General features: G+C 42.1%; 1 protein-coding gene across 2 annotated transcripts; it reads left to right on the forward strand.

The window, feature by feature from the left end:
• The first annotated feature begins 6,749 nt into the window (after window positions 1-6,749).
• On the forward strand, window positions 6,750-14,495 carry LOC110487386 (zinc finger protein 501). Of its 2 annotated transcripts, XM_036942404.1 has the most exons (5): window positions 6,750-7,182; window positions 7,626-7,723; window positions 7,859-8,036; window positions 12,977-13,364; window positions 13,533-14,495. In XM_036942404.1, exons 1-5 carry the CDS (start codon window positions 7,044-7,046, stop codon window positions 13,585-13,587), a joined length of 858 nt encoding a protein of 285 aa, XP_036798299.1. In that variant the 5' UTR covers window positions 6,750-7,043; the 3' UTR covers window positions 13,588-14,495. The 2 variants fall into 2 exon arrangements, with proteins under 2 accessions (XP_036798299.1, XP_036798298.1); XM_036942403.1 differs by having other exon boundaries at window positions 12,977-14,495.
• Window positions 14,496-24,979: the final 10,484 nt, after the last annotated feature.

Below are 24,979 nucleotides of genomic sequence, written 5' to 3' on the forward strand. Positions count from 1 at the left end.
GGGCTAAGCCGATATGACGGCTTGGTGGACAAAGGGAAGTGGATGTGGACTGAGAAAGAAGCGGGAAGACAAAAGGGTTCATTACACACAGTTGATAAGTACAGTTGAAGTCGGAAATGTACATACATTGGGGCAAAAAAGTATTTAGTCAGCCACCAATTGTGCAAGTTCTCCCTCTTAAAAAGATGAGAGAGGCCTGTAATTTTCATCATAGGTACACTTCAACTATGACGGACAAAATGAGAAGAAAGAAATCCAGAAAATCACATTGTAGGATTTTTAATGAATTTATTTGCAAATTATTGTGGAAAATAAGTATTCAGCTTACACCGATGTATGCGTTGTCTAAACTATTCGCAATCACAGCGCTCAGTCTGAAGAGGATTTTTTTCTAGGAGGGGCTTTTATTCGAAACAATAGGATAGGCGGTTCCATGATGCCAGATCATGTCTGTGCCCTCGGGGACGGACCAATGACTTAGTTAAACTTTTAAAGGAATACAATTCTCTCACATTAAAGGTTTAACATCACATTACATCATTTCATATATAGTTGCATCTTTACTCATTCATTTTATACAAGAATTAGATGCAAACCCCATAATTGAGAAATGTACACATTGAGACATAGTTATGTGTGTTTCCTGTCCTCTCTGAGGTCACCAAATGAAACACACTCAACTTAAGTGTCCACAGACCCTTCCCACACTCCCAAAGGTGGACATATAGTTTAATTTTGCCATTTTGGGGAGATTAGGAGTTCGGCCATGTGAATTCCTTTGTTCACTCTGTGGTCTCTCTCTGTATGAAAAGGGGGAGAGAGTCTCTGCCAGGAATTTACGACCTGAGATAACAGAACCTGGGTGTAGGAGAGGGGGAAGCCACAATCTATACCCAGAAAAGGCCACATCATGACAGAATGGAGTATGTCAGTTTGAATATAATGTAAATCAGTTTCCTTGTGTTCAAATGTAGGATAGATCAGATTCCATGTGTTTAAATGGTCCTTTTTTAAACTCTGATTGTCTGTTTATCTGGGTGTGTCATTCCTCCAGCACTACAGATAATCAAGTGATATTTGGATGTGATGCATTTGTTCCATTGTTGACATTTGCATTGTTGGCCCACTGATGATTTAATGAAATGAAAATGTTCAGACTCTGTAATGGAAAATGTTAATTGTTTGTGTGTCCACATAACTGAGGATGTGACTAACCTTGTGAAACTGTCCTATTATAATCTCCTGTTCTTGGGAGTATCATCCTGTGTTGCAAACCAATTTGCACCTGTGTCCTTGTATGAATAAAGTCCCGCCCAGTAACAGGAAACTATAAAGATATGTGCTCATCACCCAATGCTTCAGGAATTCAGACTGTCTACACTGCACTGTGTAACTGTTATTCTCTCTGAGCTCAGAAATAAAGAATCTTGGTTTGACTTGGACTCTGGGTTCTGGATGCATGCCAACAAAGACTACAACTGCTTCAAACAATGGGAGAGGCTACCATTGACAACCACACTTTCTTTCATAATCAGGAAGCCCATGTTGAGCCATCAGTGTTCTCACTATGGAAGAGGGAGCAGGATGCCGTCATCCAGTCTCAAGGACAAAGGTGCAGCACTGGTGTTAGTAGCTGATGACAGAAGTGACAGCCTGGACACACAGCAAAGTTTGACGCGATCAGTGTTGTTGAGCAGAGAATCAACCAGATTGATTCACAGTCAGTGTTGTTGAGCAGAGAATCAACCAGAGAATCAACTAGATTGATTCACAGTCAGTGTTGTTGAGCAGAGAATCAACCAGAGAATCAACCAGATTGATTCACAGTCAGTGTTGTTGAGCAGAGAATCAACCAGAGAATCAACCAGGTTGTTGAAGTTATTCAGGTGCATAATACATTTGATTTGTTTAATTCTGTTTTATTCAATTAGAATAATTTACTCTGAATGAGAACAGGCACATCTGTGAGCTTTATGCATTATAACATTGATTGACTAAATTATGACGTTGACAGATTTGTAGTAAAACCAGGGTTGGAGTGAAATCCATTTCATTTCCAGTCAATTCAGAAAGTAAACCAAATTCCACATTTTCCTCATTGAAAACCATAGAAGAGAATTGGAATTTTCAGTTTACTTCCTGAATTTATTGGAATATTCTAAAATTGATTAAATTGGGAGGTTTTCCTCATGAATCTGCACAACAACACCCTATAATGATGAAGCAAAAACAGGATTTTAGAAAAGTTTGCAAATGCATTTAAATATTAAAACTGAAATATCACATTTAAATAAGTATTCAGAACCTTAACTCTGTGCTTTGTTGAAGCACTTTTGGCAGTGATTATAGCCTCAAGCCGCCCTGGGTATGACACTACAATCTTGGCACCCCTGTATTTGTGGAGTTTCTCCCATTCTTCTCTGCTGATCCTCTCAAGATCTGTCAGGTTGGATGGAGAGCGTCAATGCGCAGCTATTTTCAGGATTTCTTCAGAGTTGTTCGATCGGGTTCAAATCCGGGCTCTGGCTGGGCCACTCAAGGACATTCAGAGACTTGTCCCAAAGCCACTTCTATGTTGTCTTCGCTGTGTGCTTAGGTTCGTTTTCCTGTTGGAAGGTGAACCTTTGCCCCTGTCTGAGGTCCTGAGTGCTCTTGAGCAGGTTTTCAACAATTATCTCTCTGTACTTTGATCCGTTCATCTTTCCCTCGATCCCGACTAGTCTCCCAGTCCCTGCCGCTGAAAAACATCCCCACACCATGATGCTGCCACCACCACGCTTCACCGTAGGGATGGTGCCAGGTTTCCTCCAGACCTGACGCTTGGCATTCAGGCCAAAGTGTTTAATCTTGGTTTCATCAGATCAGATAATCTTGTTTCTCATGGTCTGAGAGTCCTTTAGGTGCCTTTTGGCAAACTCCAAACAGACTTTCATGTGCCTTTTACTGAGAAGTGGCTTCCGTCTGGCCACTCTACCAAAAAGGCCAAATTGGTGGAGTGCTGCAGAGATGGTTGTCCTTCTGGAAGGTTCTCCCATCTCCACAGAGGAAGTCTTGAGCTCTGTCAGAGTGACCATCGGGTTCTCAGTAACGTCCCTGACCAAGGCCCTTCTCCCCCAATTGTTCAGTTTGGCTGGGCGGCCAGCACTAGGAAGTCTTGGTGGTTCCAAACTTCCAAACTTTCCATTTAAGAATGATGGCGGCCACTGTGTTCTTTAGGACCTTCAATGCTGCAGAAATGCTTTGGTCCACTTCCCCAGATCCGTGACACAACCTGTCTCGAAAGGATTATATCACAACAAATAAAGGCTACTTAAAGTTCACGAGAGAACACGCATATGCTCGTACACTTGTCTCATGTTTACAAAAATAGAATTGTGCTTTTGGTCATTAAGCCTCATTAAATCAAACTGTATGAAGTTGTATGTATTTTATTTCAACACCTGCTCCTGATCTGTACCTCAGTACATTGACTCTGTACTGGTACCCCCTGTTTATAGCCTCCACATTGACTCTGTACTGGTACCCCCTGTATATAGCCTCCACATTGGCTCTGTACTGTTACCCCCTGTATTTAGCCTCCACATTGACTCTGTACTGGTACCCCCTGTATATAGTCTCCACATTAACTCTGTACTGGTACCCCCTGTTTATAGCCTCCACATTGACTCTGTACTGGTACCCCCTGTTTATAGCCTCCACATTGACTCTGTACTGGTACCTCCTGTATATAGCCTCCACATTGACTCTGTACTGGTACCCCCTGTATTTTGCCTCGTTATTGTTTTTTATTGTGTTACTTTTTTGAACTTTTTATTTTGGGAATATTTTCTTAACCCTTATTTTTCTCATCTACGTTGTTGGTTAAGGGCTTGTCAGTAAGCATTTCACGTTAAGATCTACACCTGTTGTATTCAGCGCATGTGACAAATAATATTTGATTGTAACTAAATATGCAGTTTCAATGTTACGGTCTTTGATTCAATTATATTTTTGAAACTCAGGCTGTGTGTGTTTATCTGCGTCATTCCTTGATCATTCCTTGTGGTCCTGTTGCTCAGTTGGTGGAGTATAGTGCTTGTTAAACCAGGGTAGTGGGTTTGATTCCTGGGACCACACATATGTAAAGTGTTTGCACACATGACTGCAAATCCCTTTGGATAAAAGTGTCTGCTAAATGGCAGATATATCCACTGATTATACCAAACATTTGGAACAACTTCCTAATATGGAGTTGGACCCTCCCCTTTTCCTCTCAGAACAGACTCAATTCGTCGGGGCATGGACTCTACAAGGTGTCGAAAGCATTCCACAGGGATGCTGGCCCATGTTGACTCCAATGCTTCCCACAATTGTGTCAAGTTGGCTGGGTGTCCTTTGGGTTCAGTGGGGTCTCCTCAGAGGAGGAAGGGGAGGACCATCGTTATTTTCAGAAAAACAAAAATGGTAAAATATTTAAAAGTGGTCCTTTTTAGATAAAACTATACTAAATATATTCACGTCACCAAATAATTTATTAAAACATACTATTTTGCATCCTCCTCTGGGTATATTGACCACAATACAAAACATAGGAGGATTATGGTTCTCAAGGCTTCCATAGACTTACACGGTTATTATGACAACTTCCAGAGGACATCCTCCAACCTATCAGAGCTCTTGCAGCATGAACTGACATGATGTCCAACCAATGAAAGGATCAGAGAATGTATCTAGTACTGAAAGCATAAGCTACAGCTAGCTAGCACTGCAGTGCATAACATGTGGTGAGTAGTTGACTAAAAGAGAGAAAAATACAATAGTTGAACAGTTTTTAACAAATGATTTTATTCCAAAATGAAGGAGAAGCGAGAGAGAGATATTTCGTCATTTATTTTCCACTTTCAGTTTCACTTACTTAGCTAGCAAATGCAGCTATCTAGTTTAGTCTACTCAAACACTTGGCTCAAACAAAGGGATGTTATGTTAGCTAGCTGGCTATGACTATCCAACACAACACTGGAACTCTTCCAAGTCAAGGCAAGCTTTTGGTTTGACTAATTTATTGCCACTGGGACCCGCCAAGGTAAGTGCTAAACTGCTTACTGACTGTACACTGTAACGGTACTGCATGATTGTAGCAGGTTTACTAACGAGTTAGTTCTATTAGCTCTGTTGACTATGATGTTATTTTAGCTAATATGGTGACAACAATGTAAGCTGTGTGTAGCAGTTATTAAATGGTTTGGCTGATTTGTTGTGCATTGAAGTGCAGAAACAAAGGGAGAAGGTGATAAGAGGAGAGCACATAGATGCAAGAAGGAATACAACGTGTCTGTAATGAAAGTGAACTGTGTTTATGCATGATCAGGGGTGTATTCATTCCGCCGATTCTGTTGACAAACGTTTAAATGGAACAAAACGGGGATAAACATACCTGAATTTGTCTAGTAATATCTCTATTTCAGCTAGATGCAGGCGAGAGTGTGCAAGGCAGTATTGAATGTGTCACTGTCTGTCTATGTGTCACTGTCTGTCATCGCAAAATGTTCTCTCGACCTGTGTGAACCTACATTCTAAACTTTCATTCATAGGCTAGGTTGCTACCTCATGATGGGTATAGGGACAATTAGAGTATCATGTAGTAGCCTAAACCTATTGCTGTTACATTGAACAGGGTGAGTGAAATATGAATGACAGTCGTCCAATATGCTGTAATAGAATTAAGGCCATGCTCATGAAAAAACAAATCGTCCTGCCTCATCTTAAACGGCACTGACCTCCACTGTTTGGGTGGTGGACCACTCTTGGTACACATGGGAAACTGTTGAGCTGAAAAACCCAGCAGCGTTGCAGTTCTTGACACAAACCGGTGCGCCTGGCACCTACTACCATACCCCGTGCAAAGTAACTTAAATATTTTGCCTTCCCCATTATCTCTCTAAATGGCACACATGCACAATCCATGTCTCATGTCTCAAGGCTTAAAAATCCTTATTTAACCTGTCTCCCCCCTTCATCTACACGGATTGAAGTGGATTTAACTAGTGACATCAGTAAGGGATCATAGCTTTAGCCTGGATTCACCTAGTCTTTCTAAGTCATGGAAGGAGCAGCTGTTCTTAATGTTTTGTCTACCCAGTGTATAGCACTACAGATAATCAAGTGCTATTTGCATGTGATGCATTTGTTCTGTTGTTTACAGGATGATGTGTATCTTATAGAGCGTGGCTTTAAGGGAATAGTATGGTCACAGGTAGATAAAAAAGAATGTGAAAAATTAACAGAGAAAATGTATATCTTTTGCACACAATGTATATATAGACTCCCCTTTTTTCTACTGTGTTATTGACTTGTTAATTGTTTACTCCATGTGTAACTCTGTGTTGTCTGTTCACACTGCTATGCCTTATCTTGGCCAGGTCGCAGTTGCAAATGAGAACTTGTTCTCAACTAGCCTACCTGGTTAAATAAAGGTGAAATAAAAAAATAAAAAAAAATATCAACACACTACCTATTCATAAAAGTATTTATTAATCATCTACATATTCATATTGAGCTTCTACGTCTGTGTACAGGAACGTATTATTTGGAAGAGAAAATGTATCAGCTTATTGTTAAATAATTATGACGTTCTTTCCAATACAAAAAGTGTAGTAACTATTGTTTCCAAACTGCGTTACCCACTCCAGCCAGCAGATGGCGATGTGCGTCTTTCAGTTGACTCTTCTTGCGTGACGTATAATGGACTGGACGGGACGCTTCTTCAGGAACAACAAGGCGCCAACTCTTTCAACCACGTCGGTAGCTTGCTAGCCAACATAAAACTGAAAGATTGAGTTTTTAGACCATGTTAATGTACATTAGCTAATCTCAGTGTTTTAAACAAGTTTCGGTTGACGTATCAACTGGTTCAATTAGCAAACGTGTTAAAGATTGATACTAAGCCTTGCACTAGGCTAGACGCTAATGCTAGCTAGCTAACATCCCTGACCATGAGCTCACTAAACTACTCCTCCCTTGCTAATGAAGAGGGGGTCTGCTGTTTGGAGAAATAATATTTCAGAATGAAAAAGGAGGAAGAGGAGGCTGTTATAGTGAAAGAAGAGAAAGAACCGTTTAGAGAGGAAGAGGATGCTATCTCAATAAAGGTGAAGAAGGAAGACGTTTTGGCAGTGGAAGAGACAGAATATCAGATTAACACCAGTGAGTACTGTCTTAAACAGGGACACAAACTATGCCGTTGTTGAACTAATGTGTGGTTTTAAAGGGGCATTCTACTGAAGTTCTACACTTGAATATGTTGTTCAGTACTGTAAGAATTGTTAAAGGTTCGATCTGCCATTGGTTCATATATTTTTGGGACTTTTCAATTCGATGTATTGAATTCTCCATGTGGTCTATATTAAAGTTCCCCTCATCTAATATAACAGGCTTTTAAAATTCTATATTGGTGCATATTTTCTACTTAAAATAACAAAGGCCACCCATTTTGTGGAACGACCCTTTTACATTTGCATCACAAACAATATTTTAGGAAATCATGATGAAAGTGGCCATTTTAGACATATGCATGCCTCTTGTAAGACTCTATGATTGCAATAGATGGTCATAAGTTTACCATCTGTTTGATGTTCTCATTCACACAGGAGAGACACATGACTATTGTGGATCCTCTGGGGAGTCTCAACAACATCCTAATGCTGACGAGGCAGAGAAGAGTCTCTCCAGATCAGAACACCAGATGGTACAGCTTGATCTGGTCTAGCATACAGCTTTCTCTATCGGGCTCTGGGCTGGGTTTCAGTAAAGTACTTTATGTCAACAGTGGCATCAGCATCCATAATGATATGTGTCTGTGTCCCCTCTTTATGGTTACCAGGACAACACTAGCCCTTCTTCCCTCCCGGAGTCCTCGTGTCGTGCCTCTCCCGGTAGCACCTTACTGCTGGGTATGAAGAGGTTGTCTGTGCTGCTGGTGGACTACAGCAAAACATTGGGGCTGAGTGGAACTGTGGGAGGAGGAGAAGAGAGGAATGGATCAGATTTGACTCATCAAAGTAAGTGCTGTAGTTCAGTTTGAACAAATACAATAGATCTGTCCACTGGTCAGGACAACCAGCAGAGTTCTGTTAGTTGACAGGAAGATAGACTGGTGTATATGGGTGTTATGAATATCATAACACTGAAAAAGGATTCTGCCAATGAAAAGAGAGAAACCAATAGACCATATAAAACCTTGATGAAAGTTAACTTTAGAGGGAAAGTTTCAAGATGATCTGATGTAAGGTGCTTGTTTTACAAAAACGTTTCCATAAAACATTATGGATGTTACAATGCCTGTCCCAGTCAACCCCCCTATCTTTACTAGACTGTAGAACAGGCAAACCAAACTCAAGACACTGTTAATGAATTAACTAATACTGGAGGAAAGCTGTGATCAGGCTGCCTACTCAAGAGAAAGCTTCAAACTGTAACCAGTGCCTGCAACCTGGTTCAGGTTATCAATCAACCTACCAGGGTAGTTACAAACAGTACAGAAATTGAATCATCAACATATTTTGATCATATCTTTACTATTGCTGCAGAAATGTGTTTGAAAGCAGTATTCAAATTCATCGGATGTTGTGATCACAATATAGTAGTCATATCTAGGAAAACCAAAGTTCCAAAAGGCTAGGCCTAGTGTTCTATATAAGAGGTCATACAATTGTTTGTGGTGATTCCTATGTTGTTGATGTTATTAGGTTGTTTTTTTCACAGTAAATAACTCACGGACACTAGAGAAGCTTTAACCAAGTTTAATTATTCCCAAAGGTTCTGTACATCTGTAATTCAGACCACCCAACATTTGTTCCATCCAGATATGTCTCACTTAAGACACTCCTTCTCTCCAATCCTTACATCTTTTGGTTCCACAGGAAGAGAGTAACAGGATACCAGACCTTTATCTCCCTGATGAGAATCTGTCCTGACCTCAACCCCTCCTTCATCTAATCCACAGATGTTCGTCTCCCCTGTTTAACACTTTGCTCTCCTTTCGTCCACCCAACACATTCCAAAGCCATCTGTCTTTCTTCAGAGAACCATTAACTTCTGACATGACACCCAGTCTCTTTCACTTCCTATCACTTCTTTAATGTCTCCATGTTCCAAGTTTTGCCGATTCCAACAATGGAAACAATATTTGTTGGTCCGTGGTGTGTAATGACGAGCAACCAGACGCTGCCCATGACACGTTTATGAAATTGCTTATCCCAGCTACTAATAAGCATGCACCCATGAGGAAAATGACTGTAAAAACTGTTAAATCCACATGGATTGATGAGGAATTTAAAAATTGTATGATGAAGAGGGAGGCAAAAGAGATGGCATATAGGTCTGGCTGAATAACTGATTAGCAAATTGAGAAATGTGACTAAACTGAATAAAAAGAAGAAACTACACTATTAAACAAAGATAAATGACATGAAGAATGATTGTAAAACGCTTTGGAACACCTTCAATGAAATTTTGGGCAAAAAATCAACAATGACGTGTTGTCATGGTGTCTGACAACGTGGATGGAAAATGATTGAGGATAATAGCGGCCGATATTGCCAGTTCTATTCGCATTATCTTCAATTTAAGCCTACTAGAAAGTGTGTTCCCTCAGGCTTGGAGGGAAGCTAAAGTCATTCCACTCCCCAAGAGTAGTAAAGCTCTCTTTACTGGTTTAAATAACCAACCAATCAGCCTGTTACCAACCCTTACAATTTTGACCAGATACAATGCTATTTTACAGTAAACAAATATAGACTTTTAGCTTATAGGGAAGTTCATTCAACAAGCACAGCACTTGCTGATTGGCTGAGAAAAATTGATGATAAAAATATTGTTGGGGCTGTTTTGTTTGACTTCAGTGCAGCTTTTGGCATTATCGATCATAGTCTGCTGCTGAAAAAAACGTATGGCTTTACACCCCCTGCTATATTGTGGATAAAGAGTTTTTCTTTTAAAATGTAACCTTTATTTAACTAGACAAGTCAGTTAAGAACAAATTCTTTTTTTCAATGACGGCCTAGGACTGCCTTGTTTAGGGGCAGAACGAAACAGTTTTACCTTGTCAACTCGGGGATTCGATCCAGCAATCTTTCGGTTACTGGCCTACCACTCTAACCACTAGGCTACCTGCCGTCCCAGAGCTACCTGTCTAACGGAACACAAAGAGTGTTCTTTAATGGAAGCCTGTACAACAAAATCAAGGTAGAATCAGGAATTCCCCAGGGCAGCTGTTTGGCACCTACTTTTTTCAATCTTTACCAACAACATGCCAATGACATTTGAGTAAAGCCAGTGAGGCTATGTATGCGGATGACTCAACACTGTACACGTCAGCTACTACAGCGACTGAAATGACTGCAACACTTAACATAGAGCTGCAGTTAGTTTGAGAATGGGTGGCAAGGAATAAGTTAGTCCTAAATATTTCTGATTACCTTAAGTTACATGGCCTACTACGCTAATTCTGTAGCGGTATTGTTAGAGGGGGGTAAATATGAAGATTTTGTTGGTTACCCTAGTTATTAAAGTTAGTTATTACCTATTATAACATTATTATTATTAAATATTATTAAAACTGAAAGGATGAGAGTAGAATAGATAGAGTAGCACTTCCAGACACATTCTAATCACAATGGAGACTTAAAGGAGGACTGTAACAGCTAATGATGAAGCATTTTAGAGTCTTAAAGGAGGACTGTAGCATCTAATGATGAAACATTATGGAGTCTTAAAGGAGGACTGTAGCATCTAATGATGAAACATTATGGAGTCTTAAAGGAGGACTGTAGCATCTAATGATGAAACATTATGGAGTCTTAAGATTTAATTTGTGGTATTGCACGTGTGAATGCATGAAAGTTAAATATTTCTAAAAAATATATATATATATATTTTGCACTCTGCAATTTCACCGGATGTTGTCGAAATGTTCCGCTAGCGAAATCCCTAGCCATAACAGGTTTTAATGTGTTTGAGCCAATCAGTTGTGTTGTGAAAAGGTAGGGGTGGTATACAGAAGATAGCCCTATTGGGTAAAAGACAAAGTCCATATTATGTCAAGAACAGCTCAAATAAGCAAAGAGAAACAGTCCATCATTACTTTAAGGACCACCACAAGAATGGAAGATCCAGAGTTACTTCTGATGCATAAGTTCATTAGAGTTACCAGCCTTAGAAATTGCAGCCCAAATAAATGCTTCACAAAGTTCAAGTAACAGACACATCTCAACATCATCGGTTCAGAGGAGACTGCGTGAATCAGGCCTTCATGGTCGAATTGCTGCAAGGAAACCACTACTAAAGGACACCAATAAGAAGAAGAGACTTGCTTGGGCCAAGAAACACGAACAATGGACATTAGACCGGTGGATATCTGTCCTTGGGTCTGATGAGTCCAAATTTGAGATTTTTGGATCCGAGCGTCATGTCTTTGTGAGACGAGGAGTAGATGAACAGATTATCTCCGCATGTGTGGTTCCCACCGTGAAGCATGGAGGAGGAGATGTGATGGTGTGCGGGTGCTTTGCTGTTGACAATGTCAGTGATTTATTTATTCAAGTCACACTTAACCAGCATGGCTTCCACAGCATTCTACAGCTATATGCCATCCCATCTAGTTTGGGCTTAGTCCCACTGTCATTTGTTTTTCAACAGGACAATGACCCAACACACCTCCAGGCTGTGTAAGAGCTATTTGACCAAGAAGGAGAGTGATGGAGTGCTGCATCAGATGACCTGGCCTACACAATCCCCCGACCTCAACCAAATCAAGATGGTTTGGGATGAGTTGGATCACAGAGGTGAAGGGAAAGCGGCCTACAAGTTCTCAGCATATGTGGGAACGCCTACAATAATGTTGGAAAAGGATTCCAGGTGAAGCTGGTTGAGAGAAAGCAAGGGTGGCAACTTTTGAAGAATAGAATATATATTTTGATTTAACACTTGTGGTTACTACAAGATTCCATGTGTTTTTTAATCATTTTGATGTCTTTATTATTCTACAATGTAGAAAATAGTCAAAATAAAGAAAAACCCTTGAATGAGTAGGTGAGTCCAACCTTTTGACTGGTACTGTACATTCAATTCCCTGACAACAGCTCCAGTGGACATTCCTGCAGTCAGCATGCCAATTGCCCGCTCCCTCAGAGATCTGTGGCATTGTTGTGTGAACAAACTGCACATTTTCGAGTAGCCTTTTATTATCCCCAGCACAAGGTGCATCTGTGTAACAATCACGCTGTTCAATCAGCTTCTTGATATGCCACACCTGTCAGGTGGATGGATTTTCTTGGCAAAGAATAAATGTTGTCTAACAGGGATGTAAAAAATTCTGCCATCTTTTTTGTTCAGCTCATGAAACATCCAACACTTTACATGTTGCGTTTATATTTTTGTTTTTTGTTGTTACTATCAGTTTTAGGAACATTTACCCAAAATATGACATCAGCGATAATCAAAATGTTGAAAATCTGTGAATGTCTAAATAAGAAATTGGTCCATTTAAACAGCAATGTGTCGAACCCTTTCAACAACGGGGAGATGTTACTGATGTGCTTTGTATCTGTGACATAAAAACAAGTTTTGGAATTCCACACAAAATTACTTCTTTAGTTATTTTATGTTTAAGGAAGTGTGTAGGTCACATTCTGTATCATACAGCTATGAAAGTTATATATTTAGAACCACCTGTTCAATTGGAATCCAGCGACGTCTGTGTCTTCAGTGTCCTAGAACTGTCTAGTTTTTTTGTGTTCTGACTTGTAAAACAGGATGAATAAGTAATGTAAACAGCAGTAATTACCAGGAAGCTCTACATTTGTTTTAAAATCACACTAAGATTGTTAAAACTGGCCTCAGGTTATTGAGAGATCTGATTTGGGATTTACCCTCCGTAGCAAGGTTGTTTTATCATGTGGTTTCATTTGGGTCTCTTTAAAAATAACACTATCTTTGGCAGGAGAAAGACCAGACTCAGAGGAACCAGAGCCAGGGACGTCCAAACCAGCAAGACGACACCAGTGCTCCCAGTGTGAAAAGAGTTTTAAACAGAAAGCACAACTGAAAACACGCAAGAAAATACACACAGGGGAGAAGCCTTACCACTGCTCCCAGTGTGGACAGTGTTTCGTCCGTCCGGGGGAGCTGAAACAACATGAGAGAATACACACAGGAGAGAAGCCTTACCACTGCTCCCAGTGTGGAAAGAGTTTCAAACGGAAAACATGCCTGAACCAACACGAGAGAATACACACAGGAGAGAAGCCTTACCACTGCTCCCAATGTGTAAAGTGTTTCAGCCAGAAAGCATACCTGAAAAAACATGAGAGAATACACACAGGAGAGAGGCCTTACCACTGCTCCCAATGTGGAAAGTGTTTCGTCCGTTCGGAGGTGCTGAAACGGCATGAGAGAATACACACAGGAGAGAAGCCTTACCACTGCTCCCAATGTGGAAAGTGTTTCAGCCAGAAAGCATACCTGAAAAAACATGAGAGAATACACACAGGAGTGAGGCCTCCCAGGGTGCAAAGCTTTTGCCCATTTAGGAAGCCTGAAAGAACACATTAGACTGCACACAGAGGAGAAGGCTTAGAAAAGCTCAGACTTTTGGAAAACATATTACTCATAACAGTCATTTAAACGTCATTATAGAATCCACACAGGAGAGAGAAATTACTTCTCTTAGTGTGTATATTGATATACATCACATTGACTTAAAATTCATCAGAGAACATACACAGTGCTCCCGTTGTCTTATATTGTTGACTGACAATGTGTTTACCTGTCTTTACCAGATGAAATTAAGGGGTACAGGGTATACTCAAATATATATTTGTTTGTTTTTATTAGAAAACATGAAGTGAATATGGAGTCTGTCAGTTTGAATATAAGTTGTCCTTTTTTTTAAATCTTTGCGTGTTTATCTGGGTGTGTCATTCCTCCAGCACTACAGATAATCAAGTGATATTTGTGTTGTGATGCATTTGCATTTGTTCCATTGTTGACATTTGCATTGTAGCCCACTGATGATTTAATGAAATGAAAATGTTCAGACTCTGTAATGGAAAATGTTAATTATTTGTGTGTCCATATAACTGAGTATGTGACTAACCTTGTGAAACTGTCCTATTATAATCTCCTGTACTTGGGACTATCATTCTGTGTTGCAAACCAGCTGCACCTGCATCCTTGTATGAATAAAGTCCCTCCCAGGAACAGGAAACTATAAAGATATGTGCTAATCACTCAATGCTTCAGGAATTCAGACTGTCTCCACTGTGCTGTGTTACTCTGTTATTCTCTCTGAGCTCAGAAATAAAGAATCTTGGTTTGATTTGGACTCCAGCAGATCCTTAGTTTATAATATCCACCACAACTCTCCCAAGGATTGCTGTTTATTATTGTCTCAATGAAGAGTTCCTCTTTCGACTTTCCTTGGGGCATTTACAAACCTCCCACTGGTTGAATAAAAGTTTTTACCCGAATGATGAGATTATTATTTTATTTGTCAAATGGCAACCAAGCATCGATCATCATGTCACCAGAATAAGAACCTCAAAATGTATTGGAAAGGAGCATCAAGCTCATCACATGCACTTTCACCACCCTGTGATGTTCATAACTTATTTCATCTGTAGCCTAATAAACTACATGGTTTCTCAAGTCATAGTGGGAGGACCACACAACATATCATGTGACTCCAAGTTAACTAAGATGTGGTTGTTATCATTAAGGAGTTTCCACAGCCATTTCTCGCTTAGACATTTTTACTGACACAAATATACAAACAAATTGTCAAACGGAGTAACAAATAGTCTGTTGGCATTTATAAAAGTGTACAGGCATATCCTGTTTCCATCAGCCCGGTCATTACTTTTGAAATGGTTGGATCAATATCCACCTTCATGATGTGGATGAAGCCTGATTTGGAATGTCTGGAGTAGTTCTATATGATGTCATAATTCACCCCTCTGATAATCAAGTGATATTTGGAATGTCTGAGTAGTTCTATCTGATGTCATAATACACCCCTCTGATAGTGATACATTTGCTACATTGTTTCCATGTCAGTTGGTTTCCCACTCTGATGATTTATATCTGACAGAGGGGCTTTAAAGGAATAGTATGGTGACATCTTAGTGGGGCTTGAAATAGGATTATTAATCATAAACTCCTATAGCAACAATACACTGCATCTTTGACAGCAAGAAGAGAATGGGCTGATGGGTGGTGGTGCTACTCTATAGGTAAGGCTGTTCAATATGAATTTTCAATACACACAATAGGTTGACTGGGGAGGTGATGTACCACAGTCAATGTCCTGCAATAAGAGCTAAGAGACTAATATTTGTGTAAACTATACATTGTTGTGTTCTGTAGTTGTCACTGAGTTGGCTGATATCCCATTTTATGGGGTCACTCCACAGTTAAGGCTGTACAGTGCCTATACAAAGTCTACACTTTGCTCCTTTCATATTTATTTTGATCCTGATAAACTCCCCAGTCCCTCCCTGCCAGTGACAAGCATACCCATAACATGATGCTGCCACCACAATACTTATTGTGTGGTTAATGTGTGGTCTATCTCCAGGTCATCAGACTGTTAAATAGTCACCTCTAGCCGGCCTCCGCCCAGTACCCTGCCCTGAACTTAGTCACTGTTCCTAGCCGTCTACCACCCAGTACTCCACCCTGTATTCTAGTCAAGGCTCATCCTATATAACTACTACTGTACACACCTTTTATATTCATATACGGTCCATAATGTCTAGACACACCATCATATACATTGTAAACCAACTGTATATATTTATATTCCAGACTCTGACATTCCTCGTTCTACCATTTCTATATTTCCAAATCCTTAAAATAAATTGTAGGGAAAATCAGTAGGTCACACAAATGACTATTTCTAAACAAAGATAATAGACAAGTAGAATGGGAGAGGTTTCTTAAACTATCTTTACTTACTCGGTGAAGAGACTCCAGGGATGGTGATGAAGGCTGTAGGAATGAAGATCAGACAGTGAAGAGACTCCAGGGGCGGTGATGAAGACTGTAGGAATGAAGATCAGACAGTGAAGAGACTCCAGGGGCGGTGATGAAGACTGTAGGAATGAAGATCAGACAGCAATACTGGTCCTGTGGTCAGGTGGGGGAGTGGTCGATCCAGACAATGATTGTGAGTAAGCATGCGGGGAACAGGCTTCTTTCTACTACCATTCTGGGGTCTGGATACATGCCAACAAAGACTAAAACTGCTTCAAACAATGGGAGAGGCTACCATTGACCACCACACTTTCTTTCATAACCAGGAAGCCCATGTTGAGCCATCAGTGTTCCCACTATGGAAGAGGGAGCAAGATGCCTTCATCCAGTCTCTCAGAAAACCATGTTGAGCCATCAGTGTTCTCACGATGGAAGAGGGAGCAGGAAGCCGTCACCCAGGGACAAGGACAAAGGTGCAGCACTGGTGTTAGTAGCTGATGACAGAAGTGACAGCCTGGACACAAAACAAAGTTTGACGCGATCAGTGTTGTTGAGCAGAGAATCAACCGGATTGATTCACAGTCAGTGTTGTTGAGCAGAGAATCAACCAGATTGATTCATAGTCAGTGTTGTTGAGCAAAGAATCAACCAGATTGATTCACAGTCAGTGTTGTTGAGCAGAGAATCAACCAGGTTGTTGAAGTTATTCAGGTGCATAATACATTTGATTTGTTTAATTCTGTTTTATTCAATTAGAATAATTTACTCTGAATGAGAACAATCACTTCTATGAGCTTTAGGCATTATAACATCGATTGACTAAATGATGACGTTGACAGATTTGTAGTAAAACCAGGGTTGGAGTCAAATCCATTTCATTTCCAGTCAATTCAGAAAGTAAACGAAATTCCACATTTTCCTCATTGAAAACCATAGAAGAGAATTGGAATTTTCAGTTTACTTCCTGAATTTACTAGAATATTCTAAAATTGATTAAATTGGGAGGTTTTCCTCATGAATCTGCACAACAACACCCTATAATGACGAAGCAAAAACAGGATTAGAAATGTATGCATATGCATTTAAATATTAAAACTGAAATATCACATTTAAATAAGTATTCAGAACCTTAACTCAGTGCTTTGTTGAAGCACCTTTGGCAGTGATTATAGCCTCAAGCTGCCTTGGGTATGACACTACAATCTTGGCACACCTGTATTTGTGGAGTTTCTCCCATTCTTCTCTGCAGATCCTCTCAAGATCTGTCAGGGTGGATGGGGAGCGTCGCTGTGCAGCTATTTTCAGGATTTCTTCAGAGTTGTTCGGTCGGGTTCAAATCCAGGCTCTGGCTGGGCCACTCAAAGACATTCAGAGACTTGTCCCAAAGCCACTTCTATGTTGTCTTCGCTGTGTGCTTAGGGTCGTTGTCCTGTTGGAGTGTGAACCTTTGCCCCAGTCTGAGGTCCTGAGTGCTCTTGAGCAGGTTTTCATCAATTATCTCTCTGTACTTTGCTCCGTTCATCTTTCCCTCGATCCTGACTAGTCTCCCAGTCCCTGCCGCTGAAAAACATCCCCACACCATGATGCTGCCACCACCACGCTTCACCGTAGAGATGGTGCCAGGTTTCTTCCAGACCTGACGCTTGGCATTCAGGCCAAAGAGTTTAATCTTGGTTTCATCAGATCAGAGACCCACTCAAATTTGCATACCGCCCCAACAAATCCACAAACGATGCAATCTCTATTGCACTCAACACTGCCCTTTCACATTTGGACAAAAGGAATACCTATGTACAGTCGTGGTCAAACTTTTTGAGAATGATACAAATATAAATGTTCACAAAGACTTTTGGAGGATGGCCTGTTGTCAAGAAGGGCAGCAAAGACGCCACTTCTCTCCAGGAAAAACATCAGGGACAGACTGATATTTTGCAAAAGGTACAGGGATTGGACTGCTGGGGATTGGACTGCTGAGGACTGGGGTAAAGTCATTTTCTCTCATGAATCCCATTTCCGATTGTTTGGGGCATCCGGGAAAAAAGATTGTCCGGAGAAGACAAGGTGAGCGCTACCATCAACCTTGTGTCATGCCAACAGTAAAGCATCCTGAGACCATTCAAGTGCGGGGTTGCTTCTCAGCCAAGGGAGTGGGCTCACTCACAATTTTTCCTCAGAACACAGCCATGAATAAAGAATGGCACCAACACATCCTCCGAGAGCAACTTCTCCCAACCATCCATGAACAGTTTGGTGATGAACAATGGCTTTTCCAGCATGATGGAGCACCTTGCCATAAGGCAAAAGTGATATCTAAGTGGCTCGGGGAACAAAACATCGATATTTAGGGTCCATGGTCAGGAAACTCCCCAGACCTTAATCCCATTGAGCATTGGTGTTCAATCCTCAAGAGGCGGGTGGACAAACAAAAACCCACAAATTCTGACAAACTCCAAGCATTGATTATGCAAGAATGGGCTGCCATCATGTGGCCCATAAGTTAATTGACAGCATGCCAGGGTGGATTGCAGAGGTCTTGAAAAAGAAGGGTCAACACTGCAAATATTGACTCTTTGCACCAACTTCATGTAATTGTCAATAAAAGCCTTTGACACTTATGAAATGCTTGTAATTATACTTCACTATTCCATTGTAACATCTGACAAAAATATCTAAAGACACTGAAGCAGCAAACTTTGTGGAAATTAATATTTGTGTCATTCTCGAAACTTTTGGCCATGACTGTAGAAGCGGCAGGTGGTTAGAAAATTGTGCCAGTAACCGTAAAGGTGCTAGATCGAATCTCTGAGCTAACAAGGTAAAAATCTGTCTTTCTACCCGTCAACGTGGCAGTTATGTTACGGCTTCTAGGAATGTTGGGTGGAGGAGTCAAGCGCAGAGAGCAGGTTAGTTCCGAACGTGGATCTTTATTCCAAAGACAGCGAGAACAGACATGCAAAACACAAGGGCGCATGAAACAAACAGTCCAAACAAACAGGACTAAACTGTCTGGAAAAATAGAGACCACAAAATAAACCAACACCATAAAACAGAGAACAAGCCCGCACAATAGCCAGCGGGCCTAGTGCCCTTAAATAGCCTACAAACAAAACTAAACTCAAAACAGGTGTTACCAATTAGACCCAACTAACAGAAACAAAATGGAAAGGGAATCGATGGCAGCTAGTAGGCCGGCGACGACCGAACAGGAAGAGGCACCATCTTCGGCGGGATTCGTGACAAGTTAACCCACTTTCATAGGCTGTCATTGTAAATAAGAATTTGTTCCCTAACTGACTTGCCTAGATAAAAAATTAAAAAAGGTGAGAATGCTATTCATTGACTACAGCTCCGCTTTCAACACCATAGTGCCCTCAAAACTCATCTCTAAGCTTAGGAACCTGGGACTAAACACCTCCCTCTGCAACTGGATCCTGGACTTCCTGACGGGCCAACCTCAGGTGGTAAGAGTAAGTAACAACACATCTGCCACGCTGATCCTCATCACGGGGAGCCCCTCAGGGGTGCATGCTCAGCCACCTCCTGTACTCCCTGTTCACTCATGACTGCATGGCCAGACACGACTCCAACGCCATCATTGACACAACAGTGTCATCAGGCCTGATCACTGACAACAACAAGAAAGCCTACAGGGAGGAGGTCAGAGACCTGGTCGTGTGGTGCCAGGACAGCAACCATTCCCTCAATGTGATCAAGATAAAGGAGATGATTGTGGACTACAGGAAAAGGAGGACCAAGCACGCCCCATTCTCATTGACGGAGCTGTAGTGGAGCAGGTTGAGAGTTTCAAGTTCCTTGGTGTCCGCATCACCAACAAACTATCATGGTCCAAGCACACCAAGACAGTCGTGAAGGGGGGCACGACAAAACCTATTCCCCCTCAGGATACTGAAAAGATTTGTCATGGGTCCTCAGATCCTCAAAACGTTCTACAGCTGCACCATCGAGAGCATCCTGACTGATTGCATCACTGCCTGGTTTGGCAACTGCTCGGCCTCTGACCGCAAGGCACTACAGAGGGCAGTGCGTCACTAGGGCCAAGCTTCCTGCCACTCAGGACTTCTATACCAGGCGGTGTCAGAGGGACTGCCCGCCCCCCCCCCCCACCCCCCCCCCACCCCACCCCTTTACGCTGCTGCTACTCTCTGTTTATTACCTATGCGTAGTCACTTTAACTCTACCTACATGTGCATATTGCCTCATTTACCTTGACTAACCGGTGCCCCGGCACATTGACTCTGTACCGGTACCCCCTGTAAATAGCCTCCACATTGCCTCGCTATTGTTATTTTACTGCTGCTCTTTAATTATTTGTTACGTTTATTTCATCTTTTTTTTTAAACATAACTATTTTTTTACTTAACAAGTATTTCTCTTAACCTGTTATTGCTGCATCCCTTTGTTCTCAATTTCTGCCTGAAGACATACCCTAATCTAACTGCCTGTAGCTCAGCCCCAGAGGCAAGGATATGCATATTCTTGGTATCATTTGAATGGAAACATTCTGAAGTTTGTGGAAATGTTAATTGAATGTAGGAGAATATAAACACAGTAGATCTGGTGGAAGAAAAGAGAAAGAAAGAGCATATACGTTTTCTGTTTTTTATTGTTGTAGTATCATCTTTCACATGTACTAGAATAGCCACACAGTCAGATAGGATGCTGGAGATAATTTTGATGGATATCACAAGAGGGCAACTGTAGGTGTGCAAAGTTTCAGACTGATGACTTCAGTAATGGGTGAGATACATGACATTTAGCATGAAGGCACCCAGGTGTCCCACACAAGTTGCCCAAATGTGCCCAAGTGTCCGAATTGGTGAAATGACCTATAACTATATACAGCAGTGCAAATAACTATATACACAACATATCAAAAAGCAATTCTAACACACACACAAAAAAAAATGTTTAAAAAAATATTAGAAAATAAATATTTTTAAAAAAAGTACACCCTTTGGAAGTCCTCGTCACAATATTTTGCTGCTTGTGCCATGTCCCGTAGCAGTCTCTTTCTGATGTAAAGGAGAGGCAAACTGAACAAGTGGTGCATTTCATGCGACACAGAACACAACGACGCCTCCATGCTGTGCCCTTTTGGCCCTGAGGCACAGTAATGCCTGCAGTAATGAACTGTGGCATATGAACACCACTGGGGGCAGAGGTAGAGCGGGCAGCTTGGCACCGGGGGCTCCCAGTCGGAGTCGCTATCACTGTGAAAGAAAACATTAAAAAAATATTTGTATTCTATGAGCCTTTTAATCATCACATAAAATCAACAGATATGTATTGTATAGAGCAGAGCGAACAGTCACTAAGGTGAAGTGCTGTTCCATTCAACTGTGCTGTTCCATGTTGTGGGCCTGCCCTCTCCTGAACAGCACCCAATGGCTATTTCATATGGAAATGGAGAGGAGAAGCAGGCAGTGGCCATGTGTGTGTTTGCTGTTCTACTCCATTCCATTTGAATTAAAAAATGGAAAATATAATATGACATGGGAAAAAAAGTGTCATATATATATATATATACACATACACACACACACACACACACACACACAAACTTCCGGCGCCGACAGAGATGGCCGCCTCGCTTCGCGTTCCTAGGAAACTATGCAGTGTTTTGTTTTTTTACGTGTTATTTCTTACATTAGTACCCCAGGTCATCTTAGGTTTCATTACATACAGTCAAGAAGAACTACTGAATATAAGATTAGCGTCAACTCACCATCAGAACGACCAAGAATATGTTTTTCGCGACGCGGATCCTGTGTTCTGCCTTTCACCCAGGACAACGGAATGGATCCCATGCAGCGACCCAAAAAAAACGACTCCGAAAAAGAGGGAAACGAGGCGGTCTTCTGGTCAGACTCCGGAGACGGGCACATCGTGCACCACTCCCTAGCATTCTTCTCGCCAATGTCCAGTCTCTTGACAACAAGGTTGATGAAATCCGAGCAAGGGTAGCATTCCAGAGGGACATCAGAGACTAACATTCTTTGCTTCACGGAAACATGGCTCACTGGAGAGACGCTATTGGAGGCGGTGCAGCCAGCGGGTTTCTCCACGCATCGCGCCGACAGAAACAAACATCTTTCTGGTAAGAAGAGGGACGGGGGCGTATGCCTTATGGCTAACGAGACATGGTGTGATGAAAGAAACATACAGGAACTCAAATCCTTCTGTTCACCTGATTTAGAATTCCTCACAATCAAATGTAGACCGCATTATCTACCAAGAGAATTCTCTTCGATTATAATCACAGCCGTATATATCCCCCCCCCCCAAGCAGACACATCGATGGCTCTGAACTAACTTTATTTGACTCTTTGCAAACTGGAATCCATTTATCCGGAGGCTGTATTCATTGTAGCTGGGGATTTTAACAAGGCTAATCTGAAAACAAGACTCCCTAAATTTGATCAGCATATCGATTGCGCAACCAGGGGTGGAAAAACCTTGGATCATTGTTACTCTAACTTCCGCGACGCATATAAGGCCCTGCCCCGCCCTCCTTTTGGAAAAGCTGACCACGACTCCATTTTGTTGATCCCTGCCTACAGACAGAAACTAAAACAAGAGGCTCCCACGCTGAGGTCTGTCCAACGCTGGTCCGACCAAGCTGACTCCACACTCCAAGACTGCTTCCATCACGTGGACTGGGACATGTTTCGTATTGCGTCAGATAACAATATTGACGAATACGCTGATTCGGTGTGCGAGTTCATTAGAAGGTGCGTTGAAGATGTCGTTCCCATAGCAACGATTAAAACGTTCCCTAACCAGAAACCGTGGATTGATGGCAGCATTCGCGTGAAACTGAAAGCGCGAACCACTGCTTTTAATCAGGGCAAGGTGACTGGTAACATGACCGAATACAAACAGTGCAGCTACTACCTCCGCAAGGCTATCAAACAAGCTAAGCGTCAGTACAGAGACAAAGTAGAATCTCAATTCAACGGCTCAGACACAAGAGGCATGTGGCAGGGTCTACAGTCAATCACGGACTACAAGAAGAAATCCAGCCCAGTCACGGACCAGGATGTCCTGCTCCCAGGCAGACTAAATAACTTTTTTTGCCCGCTTTGAGGACAATACAGTGCCACTGACACGGCCTGCAACGAAAACATGCGGACTCTCCTTCACTGCAGCCGAGGTGAGTAAGACATTTAAACGTGTTAACCCTCGCAAGGCTGCAGGCCCAGACGGCATCCCCAGCCGCGCCCTCAGAGCATGCGCAGACCAGCTGGCCGGTGTGTTTACGGACATATTCAATCAATCCCTATACCAGTCTGCTGTTCCCACATGCTTCATGAGGGCCACCATTGTTCCTGTTCCCAAGAAAGCTAAGGTAACTGAGCTAAACGACTACCGCCCGTAGCACTCACTTCCGTCATCATGAAGTGCTTTGAGAGACTAGTCAAGGACTATATCACCTCCACCCTACCCGACACCCTAGACCCACTCCAATTTGCTTACCGCCCAAATAGGTCCACAGACGATGCAATCTCAACCACACTGCACACTGCCCTAACCCATCTGGACAAGAAGAATACCTATGTGAGAATGCTGTTCATCGACTACAGCTCGGCATTCAACACCATAGTACCCTCCAAGCTCGTCATCAAGCTCGAGACCCTGGGTCTCGACCCCGCCCTGTGCAACTGGGTACTGGACTTCCTGACGGGCCGCACCCATGTGGTGAGGGTAGGCAACAACATCTCCACCCCGCTGATCCTCAACACTGGGGCCCCACAAGGGTGCGTTCTGAGCCCTCTCCTGTACTCCCTGTTCACCCACGACTGCGTGGCCACGCACGCCTCCAACTCAATCATCAAGTTTGCGGACGACACAACAGTGGTAGGCTTGATTACCAACAACGACGAGACGGCCTACAGGGAGGAGGTGAGGGCCCTCGGAGTGTGGTGTCAGGAAAATAACCTCACACTCAACGTCAACAAAACTAAGGAGATGATTGTGGACTTCAGGAAACAGCAGAGGGAACACCCCCCTATCCACATCGATGGAACAGTAGTGGAGAGGGTAGCAAGTTTTAAGTTCCTCGGCATACACATCACAGACAAACTGAATTGGTCCACTCACACAGACAGCATCGTGAAGAAGGCGCAGCAGCGCCTCTTCAACCTCAGGAGGCTGAAGAAATTCGGTTTGTCACCAAAAGCACTCACAAACTTCTACAGATGCACAATCGAGATCATCCTGGCGGGCTGTATCACCGCCTGGTACGGCAACTGCTCCGCCCACAACCGTAAGGCTCTCCAGAGGGTAGTGAGGTCTGCACAACGCATCACCGGGGGCAAACTACCTGCCCTCCAGGACACCTACACCACCCGATGTTACAGGAAGGCCATAAAGATCATCAAGGACATCAACCACCCGAGCCACTGCCTGTTCACCCCGCTATCATCCAGAAGGCGAGGTCAGTACAGGTGCATCAAAGCTGGGACCGAGAGACTGAAAAACAGCTTCTATCTCAAGGCCATCAGACTGTTAAACAGCCACCACTAACATTGAGTGGCTGCTGCCAACACACTGACACTGACACTGACACTGACTCAACTCCAGCCACTTTAATAATGGGAATTGATGGGAAATGATGTAAATATATCACTAGCCACTTTAAACAATGCTACCTTATATAATGTTACTTACCCTACAATATTCATCTCATATGCATACGTATATACTGTACTCTATATCATCGACTGCATCCTTATGTAATACATGTATCACTAGCCACTTTAACTATACCACTTTGTTTACATACTCACCTCATGTATATACTGTACTCGATACCATCTACTGTATCCTGCCTATGCTGCTCTGTACCATCACTCATTCATATATCCTTATGTACATATTCTTTATCCCCTTACACTGTGTATAAGACAGTAGTTTTGAAATTGTTAGATTACTTGTTGGTTATTACTGC

This window comes from Oncorhynchus mykiss, chromosome 13, assembly GCF_013265735.2.
Source record: "Oncorhynchus mykiss isolate Arlee chromosome 13, USDA_OmykA_1.1, whole genome shotgun sequence".
Classification (NCBI taxonomy): domain Eukaryota; kingdom Metazoa; phylum Chordata; class Actinopteri; order Salmoniformes; family Salmonidae; genus Oncorhynchus; species Oncorhynchus mykiss.

Coding starts and splice junctions, on each gene's coding strand:
- LOC110487386 (XM_036942403.1), top strand. CDS start 7,044: ATGAAAAAGGAGGAAGAGGAGGCTGTTATAGTGAAAGAAGAGAAAGAA. Junction 7,724..7,858: donor CCAGATCAGAACACCAGATG/GTACAGCTTGAT, acceptor TATGGTTACCAG/GACAACACTAGCCCTTCTTC. Junction 8,037..12,976: donor ATCAGATTTGACTCATCAAA/GTAAGTGCTGTA, acceptor TATCTTTGGCAG/GAGAAAGACCAGACTCAGAG.